Here is a 13,518-nt window from a genome sequence, read left to right on the forward strand (position 1 = left end):
ATTACGTACCACATTGTGGAACATGAGAAATAATGCTTCGAGTGCTGACTTCCTTTCATTGCGTGTACTTAAGTATGTTTTCTCGGAAATATGCGACCAGGTTTGTGTTCTATTTAATATGTGCCTAAAAGTTTTTTGAATATTGCTAGAGTGGTTCCGCTTTTTAAGGGCGGAGAAAAAAATTTTCCGAATGATTATAGGCCTATTTCATTGCTGCCAGCTTCACCGAGAGTTTTTGAAAAATTGATTAGTGGCAGGATGGTTGATTTTCTTGAGAATAAAAAGTATTTTAGCAAAACTCAGTTTGGATTTCGTAAAGCAATGTTGACAGATCAAGCTCTTCTTTTTCTCACGACTTTTGTGAAGGATGCTCTGGACCAAGGGTGGAAAGTTGCATCTGTTTTTTTGGACATTGTGAAAGGCTTTGATGCAGTGGACCATGGAATTCTTCTGGTGAAGCTGAAGAATTATGGTTTTTGAGGTATGTTTTATCGCCTATTGGAATATTTTCTCCAAGATCGAAAGCAGTTTGTCAGTGCTGGTGAAATCAAATCACAAGTTAAAAGTGTTGAATTCGGTTTCCCTCAAGGGTCTGTTTTGGGGCCACTACTGTTTCTTATATATATTGATGACCTGCAAAATGCTATCAATGGACTGTCTTTTGATTTAAAATGTAGTGATACTGGATCATCAAAATTTATTTTGCCTTATTTTGCTGATGACACGCATCTAACTGTTGCTGCAAAAACCGGGGAAATGCTTATACAGAATCTTCAGACTGGCATGTTAAACATTGAAAAATGGATGAGGGTTAACAGACTTCAGCTAATCATGCGAAATCCCATTTTGTAATGTATGGGAGAAGTAGCAATTACTACCCTTGGATTGACAAAATACAGTTCGGTGAAACTATTCTGCCTCGGAGAGTTTCGACAAAGTATCTAGGGGTGATTGTTGATGAGTGCCTTAACTTCAAAGAGCACATTCCATGTGTTAGTGGCAAGGTTGCAAGAAATGTTGGGATGATGAGGAAACTGAAGCACTTTTTTCCGAAAGACATTACGAGATTGCTTTATTTTTCTTTTGTTCATCCATACCTTCTATATGGTTGTCTTGTGTGGTCAAGTACGTTTTTAATTCACCTTCGTCCCCTTAGAAGTTTACAAAATAATGCCCTACGTGTTTTAACTGGAGATAATCATAATATGTCTGTTAGACATAGATATAATCAAGTAAGTATATTACCGATGGCTGGATTATTCCGTTTTTATAATGCTCTTTTTATGTTCAAATATACACACGCGTTATTACCTGAGTGTTTTAGGGAAATATTTACAAGTGGTGTTAATTTTCATAATTACTCGACTAGAACATCAACACTAGTTCGGCGACTTCAGGTTATTAACCTGAAGTTTTAATCCTTGCTGGGCGATTTAATCCTTGCTGGGCGATTTTTCTCTCAAGTGATTGTGACACTTTTTTTGGGAGGGCGACGAGGAGGTAGAATAGAAGAATGATTTTTAGTTTTGTGTCTTCGGTATCCAATTAGGTCGGGAAATTTTTATAAATCAATTTATTTCGTTTATTTTTATTTATTTATTTTCTTATTATTATTTTTTGCCCTTTTTTGGGGGGGGGGCTAAGGATGGCTGGTAGTAACTGTGTATGTAGGGTTTTGTAATGGGTGATGTCTGCCCATACAAGTTTAATAAACTTCGGGTTTTGTTGTTAATGTGTTTTATTTTTTTTTTAATAAAACCTTTTCTCTCTCTCTTTCTCTCTCTCTCTAACGCCTTCTATAAAAACCTTATATGCACCCAGGGCATAACTTAAAACCCTTGCCCTGAGGGATGTGGGGGAGTGTCCTCCTCAAAAACGTATTTTCTCTCTGGAAATCAACTACGCTGAACAAAATGTCTACCTCAAAATTTTGATTGGATGTGTTTGGGGGAATGATGGACGTGGGGGAGGGGGCTAGTTGCCCTCCAATCACTTTACACTATTAAAAAGGGCACTTGCCACTCGAATTTCCAATCGAATGAGCCCTTTTTGAAGTTTTTACGACAACTCCTTCGATACAAAGTGTCCGGGTATGGAGAAAAAAAAACACATTGTGCCAACATCGTGCTTTACTTAGGCAGCGCTAGCGCGCTGCCTATGATTGGTTCGTTCCAAAATCAATTGCAAGAACCTTTCGGATTGTGCCTATTTTATTTCTTTTTGACTCGGCGCATCTGAACTCTCTTTTGTTATCCAGTTTTCTAAAACCATCGTTTCATCGAAATACTTTGAAACTCAAAGTACTTAGGCAGAGTCTCTTTTTGCATTCCAGGATTTCAGATAATATAATTGTTTTAATTCAAATAACAAAAAAGGAAAAAAAAATATAGAACTCAATCATTGGCACAACTTCTTGAAAGGACGTCGAATAACACAAAAGTAAAATATAATGTATGAAATAGGTACAAAATCTCTTTGGAACACTGAAAGATTTACTTGCACAAGACAGACGAAAGTGATGGTATTCAAATAATGACAAAATGAGTTTGTCCTCGTCGTATTCCACAACGAAAAAATAATTGTTGTAATTAGTGCAAATTTCTTTCTAGGCTACTTTTATTTGAATCTACAAGAAGAAATGAATAATTGAGTAGCTTGTTTGGATGTGTTTAAACATCATCACTTTGGCATCCTTCAAAGCACGAGGTTAGATCAGAGGATCCTTTATTCACTGGTAAGTCAAGCCGAATTTTCTTTTTGTGCGCATCTAATCAGAAAAGTGTGGGAATAGTCTTTGAATTCCTTATGGTTTTTTCTTTTGAAATCCCTCTTGGACTTTTGACACTCTTTAGCAAATCTTTCATGCGCTTCAATTTCTGTTTTGGGAAATCAAAACCTTGTAAAGTGTCGTTGAAATCGTAGTTGTAGAGTAGGTGTTTCTGACTCTTTTGAAAAATAGCCTGCAAAATCCTCTTAAACACGACCGAATCCTTTTCGCAGCCCTTTTTATTTGACTTCTCATTTTTCCAAATGAAAAAATAGGTTGTATCCAGAACCAGTCTTTTCGATGCAGCCATGGATAGCGTCCGCCGTCATATGTGTATGACCCTGGTAAGGTACTGACTTCGAGCTCTGATTGACGATGCAAACAAGTGCACTAAACATAATCCAATTTTATTTTGGGCCGAGGAACTGTCAAACCACAAAACAAATTCTTTCACTTCTCATAGCTCACGGATTAGACTGTATATGGCTGAGACCCCACCATCGCAATTCTGCCATAGATGGCTTCATGCCACACTATGCAATATGTGATATCGGGCACACTTCTTCTTGATTATAAAGGAGCAAAAGTCTCACTGAAGACTACTGGACGGCTAGTGAAGGATGACTCCTTGATTTTTGGCATAATGGGCAGCAAAAGTACTTTTTGCATATCAAAACTTGTTTCATTCTCTTGCTTTTTCTGTTGCATTGTTCTCAATTGAACTTTCCTAAACTGGAAAATACTCATCTGAATTAATGCTAGAAGCTTCGTCAGTGTCTGAATAAGCCGTTAAATTTCTCATTTGGGTAGGCACAGGTGGCAAACCATTCGGTTTCTCATCTTTGGAGTGGTATGAATTTTATGTATTGCCATCAATGGACACAATTTCAAATACGCCAATTTTCTCGTCTTATTTATTGTTTGAGCGTTGCGTCTCAGGATTTTGTCACAGCATAAACTCTGAACCATGTCCAAATCAAGCATATCTCCATCAGGCGAAAAACCAAGTTTACAAATTTAGGGACAGATTTTTCAGTATTTCTGCATCATCATTCTTGGTTATTTCTGTAACCGTATCTTGATGATCAAGTCAGTCACTGACAAAGGAGGTGTTGTCAAACGGCTCCATTACGTTGTCATGAATTCCCCAGCAATGGGCTGAAAGCTGAGTTCGCCGTTGCCTCCTAATTTCAGTCTCCTTTGCTATTTTAATTGCTTTTTGTAAAAGTACAAGACTTCTGGAATGCTCTGTAGGCTACTGTCGATCACATTACAAATACTGTTTCTTCGTTTCTTGAAATCGTGATGATCATGATGAAATACGGTAGACGGTTAAGCCAAAAAGGAGAAAAATGCCAAATATCAAAGTCCGAAGGACCAAGGTAAAAAAGGAGACATGTGGTCTACACGTGTCTTCTTTTTGGTTATGCAATCCCCGTCCAAAAGTGGCGTATGTTTCTTTTTTACCTTCATAACAATACGAGATAGGAAAATTCTGAGTGCACCATTCGATTTGTCGTGCTGATTTACCCAGGATACATACATATCTGATTTTTGACCCAAATGGCATATGCCCCACTATTAATTACCTCAGTCGGTAGGCTGCAAACAATTAGAAGTAGCATATTATTCAAATGTCAACGCCATTTTGCGGTAAAAATATATTATAATTGCTTTAGGCTTTATTTTCAACGACAGAAGGCCCGATATTTTTGCCTGGCAAAAGTAGAGGTACACTTAAGATGGTGTCGCCGACCAATAAATCAGTCCAAACTCACACCCAACGAAGCAAGCCTTTTTTTCCTTATAAAAGGCCACTGAAGCTCTCATACATGTACATAAAGGGTCTATTTAAAATACAAAGCCGATAATCATAATTATTTTGACGTTCGAAGAAGTTTTGTATTTTTGTAGTCAACTTCATTCGACTCAGCCCTCTCCAAGTCAACCCATTCAACTAACCCCTCCCTTAACTCAATCCGAATGCAATTTAAGTTCTATACCCTTTTAACTCAGCCCTCATTCAGTTCAGCCCAACTTAATTCAAGTCAGTTTGAACTCGCCTCCATTTAGCTCTACCTCTGTAACTCAACCCCCATGATTAAATTTAGCTCAACCCTTCATGATTCAATGTAGCTTCCCTTTAAATCAGCCCTAAATAACTCAGCGATACGAGTATATCTGAACAAAACCTCTTTGTTGCAAGTCGTCAAAGTTTGGCATAAAATCTTAAATGAAACTTCTTAATTCATTATTTATTTATTCTCAGAGTATTTCTTATTTTATGCTTTGTCAAGAGAATCGGGCATATAAGTTTTCAGCTGATCGAACACAAAACGTTTTTTGCCATGGTGTTCGATACTTGAGAAAATCCGTCTCAATTGACAAATCAATATTGGATGGATATTTTATCGTCAAATATGAGTTGAGTAAACTCTCAAATCCTATAGTACATTACTACAAATTGAATGGGCTTGATTTTTACGAGGTTTTGTGAAATAAGATTCACTTGCAAAGGATTCCGTTAGACGGAGTTTTGTTGGATGAGATTGAGTTGAATGGGTGTTGGGTTACATGGAACTGTGCTAGACGAAGAGCGAGTTGAATGGGTGTTGAGTTAAATAAAGGCTGACATAAAAGAGGCGTTGAATGAGTTTGAGGCGAATGAGGCTGGGGTGAACAGGGCTGGGTTGGATGGAGTTGAATTAAACAGAGTTTAGTTGAATTGATTTGAGTTGAAAGGCAGAAGCTAAGGGGAGGGGCGGATTCCAATGGAGTAGAATCGAATAGGGATGAGTTAAATGAGGCAGAGTGTAATCGGTATGAGTTGAACGAGGCTTGAGCTACAAGTGTTGAGTAGAACGGGGTTGAGTTAAATGGGTCGTACAAAAAAACACTAACATATTACTAAAATTATATTAAAATAGCAAACATGTTATAACAACTTCAAGGACCCTTCCTCAAGGGTAGCTAAAACAAAAAGGAGAAAAATGGAAAGAAAGAAGTTTTTTACTTTTTAGGTTATTTTTCCTTCTATGTTTTCTTTGTTTTCTAACTGAAGTTGAGAAAGACTATCGATAGTGGTCTCGTTAATGTTTGTAATGTTTTAGTGAAAAACTGAAATTGTAACGTAGTGTTTGTCTATTGGTGTATAATTTGCGAATTAGTTTCACGTTGTTATTTAGTGTCCTTTGATGTGTATTTGGTATATTATACACAAAATATCGAATTTAAGCCTTCAAATTACAGAAGTGAGGCAGGGAAGCTTTCATTCTGTTGACGTGTAAGATGTTTGAATTTAGGTCAGTGTCCCTCTTGGTTCCACTTTTTGCAAGCCTTTTTTTAAAGGATATTTTTTCTAAAAAATATTTTTTCTTTTATTTTCAATTAAGGCGGACAAAAATTAGATGTTTACTTACTATGTCATAGCTAAGACTCATACTATTATATCAAATTGTTAGGTGCTTATATAAATCAAGTTATACCTAAATTTAACCGGGCGATACCGAATTGAAGATAGAAAATCGCCTGGATCTCCAACAGTAAAACCATCTTCGTCTGAACCAACTGTTTCTTCACTTCCATCAGTGTCTATGAAAGAATCATTTCCAATATCTAATGATTTAAGTTCTTGAAGTACCGTTAAGGCAGGACTAACTGGAACACCTGTAGATAAATTTAAACAAATAACAATTTTTAGACCCTTGAGTCGGACAAAAAAATACATTAGCTCACTCGTCAATTTAAGTGCAAATACAGTTCCGATCGGTCTGTGGAAATGATCAACTGGTTCTGAAAGACTTCGGGACAAAGAGCCAAACTATAATGTAAAGAGCAAGGGATTAATGAGGGCGGAGCACCCCTCATACATGGGATAATTTCTTTTCGTTTTAAGTTTCAATTTTACTCCTCTCTGTCAGTTGAACAGCTTTTTATTGAATTTAGTTTCTGATCGTTTTTCAAATCATGCCTCTGCTTTTTTAGTTTTTCTGATTAAGAACTAAGCCAATACATTGTAATCACTTATTGGATAAAATTTGAATTTTAAGTAAAAATTTACGATGAACAGTAGTTTTCCGACAAAGTCCTTAATAATAATTTTACTACAGAATTTTGGGTTGAGGATAAGGGGTATTATCGTTCATATCAATGGAAATTCTGCGTGACTTTTGATCTTATGCACAGCTAAAGCTATTGTGACCTCCACAATACGGAATATATGCATTGTGCAGATTTATTTTCAAACATTGAAATATTGTATATAAATAGGAATTTCTTATATAAATCAAAACTTTTGCCTGGATCAAGACTCATAATACCTCGCCTCCCTATCTTCATCTCTGAGCGGATAAATAGGTAAATTTAATGTTTTACGAAAAGGATGATTGCAATGGGAATCTTATTATTCCCCTCCTAGCACCAATAATAAAAGTGGACACAAATATTCTTGGGAATCTAGAGGTAAAGTAATGAACCTAGACTTTTTACAGTACCTACCGGCGGTGCTGATCTCCATTTCATGGCCTTCAGCCAGGAAGTGTAATTGGGGGCCCAGCCATCCTTTGCTTTTGCAAACCCTTCCTGTTTGTCTTCCCCAGATTTCTCCAGGTACCCATTTAGAGCTGGGTCGACTCTGGCTAAGCTTACAGAGTCACGACACTGACATCTATCTCATCCAAATAATAAGTTGCTCATTCCTTAGAGGTTGTTATCGTGAACTGTTTGATACGATCTAAAGTAAAGTACTCACGATTTTATTTTAATACAGTGATTCTAAAATAGAATGTGTTAAGTTGAAACTGCACCTTTCTAAAAAGAACAAATATGACTAAAAAACGTCATTTTGGAAATATTTTCAAGATTTATTACACTTTCTTTTAATCATAAGACTTTTTGTTTCTCAAACTATTTCTGGGATAATTTTGAAGAGCGTAAACCTACTTTTGAGTCTGATCCTGCCTTCTCCATTTATCTAATCAAAAAACCAATCTTATTGTAAAAAATACTTGTATACCATAAGAAGTAAAAGAGAAGATTACAAACTCAAAGAAAAACAATGAAAAACTTCAGAAAAACAATGAAACTTAAAAGAAAAATTAAAACATACAAACTTTAAAAAACAAATAAAATTTGAATATTCTAAGAAACTACCTCATTAGAAAACACGACCACCATTCTTAGCTCGCTACTATAAATGTGGCAATATATATTTGTCCTTTATCAAAAGTATCTTCTTTAAAGGTCATTTTTGAATCATCTTTCCAAGGTGATTGAGTATATAAATATAAATATCCATTTCACGAAAGTACACAGCAACATTTGGGACAACTTATATTTTGCATAAAATGAAAGCTGACGAATCTTGTACGTAGGCTAACTGTTACCAATACAAGTTAGTATTTATAAGATTTTGCAAAAACTTTGCATTCACATCGTATCTATTAGATTTGCCAGAATCTTATAATGTGCTTGAACTTTCTTTAGCAGGTAACTAATTTGCTTTCAAAAATCAAGCTTTGGACAGACTCAAATTTCTGAAGACATTCTTCTTTTTATAGAACTTTTGGCTGACCCCTGTTTATAGCGACAGTTTTGTTGTAATGGTATTTGGTCAGTGCGATTAGATTTTTTTTTCTGTATTGTAATAGTTCGTTAAATTCCATGAAAACACTTTAGTTAGGTTTCTTGTCCCTGAGAAGGAAATTAAAACATAGAGGCTTACCAGTAGATGTCACCCGGTCTGACAAATTGGCAACATCGGAAGTGGTAATGGGAACTGACGCTGGAATAGAACCAAATTCAAGAAGCTTCTTTGGACTTTCAGACAACTGAGTGCTATTAGTTGCTCCCAATTCTATTCTATTGGACGATTCTTTCTTTATTTTTCCGCCTGAAAGGAGATTCTCTAAGAGACTTGGGCTGTAAAGGGAGTCTCCATCTTTGCTAATAGAAGTGTCATTCCCTGTGCTTCGTTCTGAAATATTAGTGTTTGTTGTTTCACTAGCATGTTCTGTTACCTGTGCATTTCGTTGTCCATATGCTTGGTCCCTCGTATAGTCATTGTAGCTTTGAAACCTGTTGCTATAGTGGTTAGATTTTTCGTGGAACCTATTACACAGTTCTGGTGAGATGGAGCAAGGAGGGTAGTTTCTTTCAGGGTATGTTGGACGCTCACCAATTAATCTCGAGTCTCTTATATCGTCTAAATATGTAGATCGTACTCCTGTAAGTCTATAGTCAAATTCCTCAACAACTCTTGGAGTAGGATAATATGAAGTTTGTTGATTGCCATTGAAAGCAATCGATAAAGATGTTAACACTTGTTGGAATATCAGGCCTTGTATCTGGAAACGAAATATAAAGGTAAGAATCTGCTTGTCGAACTAAAGAAAGATTTAAAGGAAATGGGAACTTCGTGGGCGGGTGTAAAAAGAGAGGCTTTAAATAGATTGGGGTGGTGGAGGAGCGTGCGTAGCTGTGTTGGCCTCAGGCGGCTTGGTGCTGCGATGAGTTGTTAGTAGTAGTAGTAGTAGTTTATATATATATATATATATATATATATATATATATATATATATATATATATATATATATATATATATATATATATATATATATATATATATATATATATATATATATATATATATATATATATATATATATATATATATATATATATATATATATATATATATATATATATATATATATATATATATATATATATATATATATATATATATATATATATATATATATATATATATATATATATATATATATATATATATATATATATATATATATATATATATATATATATATATATATATATATATATATATATATATATATATATATATATATATATATATATATATATATATATATATATATATATATATTCATATATACTTATATATATATATATATATATATATATATATATATATCTATATATATATATATATATATATATATATATATATATTCTTATATATATATATATATATATATATATATATATATATATTTTTATATATATATATATATATATATATATATATATATATATATATATATATATATATATATATATATATATATATATATATATATATATATATATATATATATATATATATATATATGTATATATATATATATATATATATATATATATATATATATATATATATATATATATATATATATATATATATATATATATATATATATATATATATATATATATATATATATATATATATATATATATATATATATATATATATATATATATATATATATATATATATATATATATATATATATATCCATAAAGTCTTACTACTTTTTGATCTGTTAAACTTAAAAAACTGAAAATATTTATAATGTATTTTGCTTACAGTAAAGCGCAAATTATGTTTTTATATTGAAAAGGCATGGAGCTGTCAGTTTTAGTCATGTTAATATTTACTTGTTTTGAGTTTGACTAGGCTATTGATTATAATCTCAGTTTGTTTTGAATTTCATTTATATATTGATAGTTAGGCTATTTGTTGTACTTTTACGCTTAGAAGATTACTTGACTTTGTTTTTGCTCATTTTTGGTTTGATGGAGCTCTTTAACTTTCTCTGAAAAACTGATTTTGGGGAAAAAATTGTTTTAATTAATTTCTGTTTGTTTCTTTTTCACAATATTTTTCATGGAAAAATAAAATAATACTTTATATTTTTTCGGTTTTTCCAATAAGAACCCATTGTTTGGCTTGCTATTTGTAGGTTGGAGAAACTTTTTGAGATATTTATTGGCAATCCACATGCACACTGTGCATTTTGTTTTAGTTTTAAAGCAATAGTTAGTTTTGAAGCATATTGAGTGAACCGCATAACAGTTGGGGTTTGACATACCCAATATCCCCTGAGACATAAATACTGGATAGTTGAAGTATGTTGAACAAAATGACTGTTTAAAAAGACTTATTGGGTGTGTTTGGATAATTAATAGTCTTGGAAGGACGGCTCCTTGCCCTCCCATCACTTTTGACTCTTAAACAGGGCACTAGAAATTTGAATTTCCAATTGAATTAGCTCCATTAAAAGTATCAGTGATACTGCTTTCTATGATAGAGCAGTGCTGTGTATGATATTGCTTATATAATCCTTTCAAAACCTACATGCATATGATTTTTATGTTTTATTTAAACTCCCCCTAAACATCCCCTAATAGTTTCACCTTAATACTCTTAGTTTTATTAGTTACCGTAAGCGTAGTAGTAGTAGTATTAATAGTGTACACATAGTGCCTTCTGGCTAGTTCAAAATTTACCACAACTTACCCTGAAATGTCTAATTTAATAATTAAAGCTGTTCTTGAGATATTGCTTTGTCACCCTTTTGACAATCTACTTGCTAATAGTTCGTTTTGATTTGCTTCAACATCTGCCTAAATCTTCCTTGAAAGCTTTGCCTTAATATTCTTAGCTTGCGTATTAGGAATAATTGTAATAGCAGTAGTGGCATTAGAAGCCATATGCGCATAACACCATACCATCAACTGTTCCTGCAGTATTGCTGATTCCTCCTCTTGACAACCTGTGTGGGCATAGTGTATTGCGATTTAGACCAACATACTTTCGATATTCCCCATTTTTTTTGCCTTAATAACCCTAGCTTTAGTAGCAGTAGTAGTAGTACCAATAATAATAGTAGCAGCAGTAGTTGTAGCAGTTGAATTAATAGCAGTAGCCTTAGCTTTAGTAGCAGCAGTAATAGTAACAGTTATAATAATACTAGCAGTAATAGTAGCAATAGTAGAAGTAGTAGTATGAATACAAGCAGCAAAATTAGGATGCAAAAATTGTCTTTTGGTTAATTCAACATCACAACAAGCCCTGTAAGTTTCAAATTCACATAACAATTTGTTCCTAATAATATTGCTGATACGTCCTTTTAACCAACTGCATACAAACTGCATGCTTCGGTTCAGGTTACCTTCCCCGCTCATAATTCACTGAAAATTTCACCTCTATACCCTTATGCATAGTTGTAATAGTAGCCACAGTAAAAGTATTAGTTGTAGAAGCAATAGTTTTAACGTGTAACATTTTTGTCAGTTGAGCATCCCTCTCATCATGTCCTGGAAGTTTCAACTAATACAATCAGCCGTTGCTATGATATTAGCGATATTTCCTTTTGATAACCTGTATGTTCACAGAATTCTTAAAATTTTCATCTTGATACTCTTAGCTTAAAATTAGTTGCAAGAGAATTAGCAGTTGGAGTATAAGTAGTGGTAGCAGTAGTAAATGTAGCAGTGGTATCAGTATTAGTAGTAGCGTACTTATATTGTCTCTTGGTCAATTGATCTTCCCCTCTAAGCAGTCTCTGAAATTTTCAACTTAATACCCAAATCCGTTCTTGAGATGGGCCCTTTTCACATTCTGCCTGCACATAATGTCTTTTAGTTTAGCTCAGGTGTCCCCTCATCTTCATAGACTTAGCCTTAATAGAAGTAGTATCATAGTAGTAGTGGTAGTAGGAGAGGTAGGAGCAGTAGTAGTCCAGTATTAGTAGTAGTACTGACAGTAGTAACAGCAGTATTAATAACAGAGTAGGATTAACATTTTGCTTTGTGGTGAGTTGAACATCCCCCTCATGATGCCCTGGAAGCTTCCCTAGTAATGGTAGTAGTGGTAGTAGTAGTAGTAGTAGCATTATTAGTAGCAGTAGTGGAGTAATAGTAGTAGTAGTTTCAGTATTAGTAGTAGTATAAGTAATAGTAGTAGTAGTAGTAGTAGTAGTAGTAGTAGTAATAGTATTATTATTATTATTATTATTATTATTAGTAGTAGTAGTACTTGTAGTAGTAGTAGTAGTAGTAGTAGTAGTAGCTGCAGTAGTAGTATTTCGTGCCCCGAACAGAAGATTCACACTGATTCAGGCCAGAAGAAAGGTTAAATATGTCACTGAGTTATTGCCTTTGCAAAACAAAAGTGATCCGTTTATCTGGCCTCCCCCAGGCCATTCAGCATTTCCCCAGGTGGCGATAGGGGAACGCTCTACAGATATGTAGGGTACCTCCATAGGAGGCATGGACCAAGGGGGACCTTGTCCCTGGGGGTCCATAATAGAATCTGGGGCACCCTTGCCCGGGGTCATAAATACAGGTGGAGGAGGAAGAAGGCCCCTCAAATGTACACTCAACAGGGCCCACTGGTTTGTCCACAAGTTCCATGAGTTGCAAATCTTCTCCCAGTAATGGGTTAAATTGCATGGTAATGCAGAACACCATTGCGAGAGGATCCTCTATAGGAGGACAACTGTGGCAGGACATAAGATCCAGATCTATAGGCAATGGCTTCTGCACAGGGCTGCCCCAACCTTTTCGGGGTACCTACAAGACTGGGGACCTTGTGGTCAACTCTATTCCCACTTGATGAGTGGCGCCCCTCGAGGAAATTAGAGCCTAGTAAATGATACAGCATCCACACGGGCTTCTGACTAATGGACAATTCTTCTGGGCTTGGTATGTTTTGACGGGCGTCTTTGGGCTGAAAAACCTCTTCCTAGCTAATTTATCTGTTATGGGTTACATCCCTGCAGTAGCATAATATTAGTAGGCATGAATATATAATGAGTCGGAGGTAATAGGCTTGAGATTGTCTGCGCAGGATTTAAACTCTTGTTGATAGAAGAGCATCGCCAAGTGCTGAATACCATGTTGTGACCAAGATGGGCCGAGG

The 13,518-nt window shown here is 34.5% G+C and overlaps 1 protein-coding gene across 1 annotated transcript in view; it reads right to left on the reverse strand.

Moving 5' to 3' along the window:
• LOC148955437 (uncharacterized) overlaps nucleotides 1-13,518 on the reverse strand; it is a 48,653-nt gene that overhangs the window by 15,262 nt on the left and 19,873 nt on the right. Inside the window, exons 2-3 of the mRNA XM_089108201.1 lie at nucleotides 8,490-9,111; nucleotides 6,253-6,433 (exon numbers count right to left, since the gene is read on the reverse strand). Coding sequence (XP_088964327.1) covers nucleotides 6,253-6,433; nucleotides 8,490-9,111 — 803 coding nt within the window. The remainder of the gene's footprint in view (nucleotides 1-6,252; nucleotides 6,434-8,489; nucleotides 9,112-13,518) is intronic.

Source organism: Artemia sp. Qi Xiang Cuo, chromosome 2 (genome assembly GCF_049724085.1).
Source record: "Artemia sp. Qi Xiang Cuo chromosome 2, ASM4972408v1, whole genome shotgun sequence".
Lineage (NCBI taxonomy): Eukaryota > Metazoa > Arthropoda > Branchiopoda > Anostraca > Artemiidae > Artemia > Artemia sp. Qi Xiang Cuo.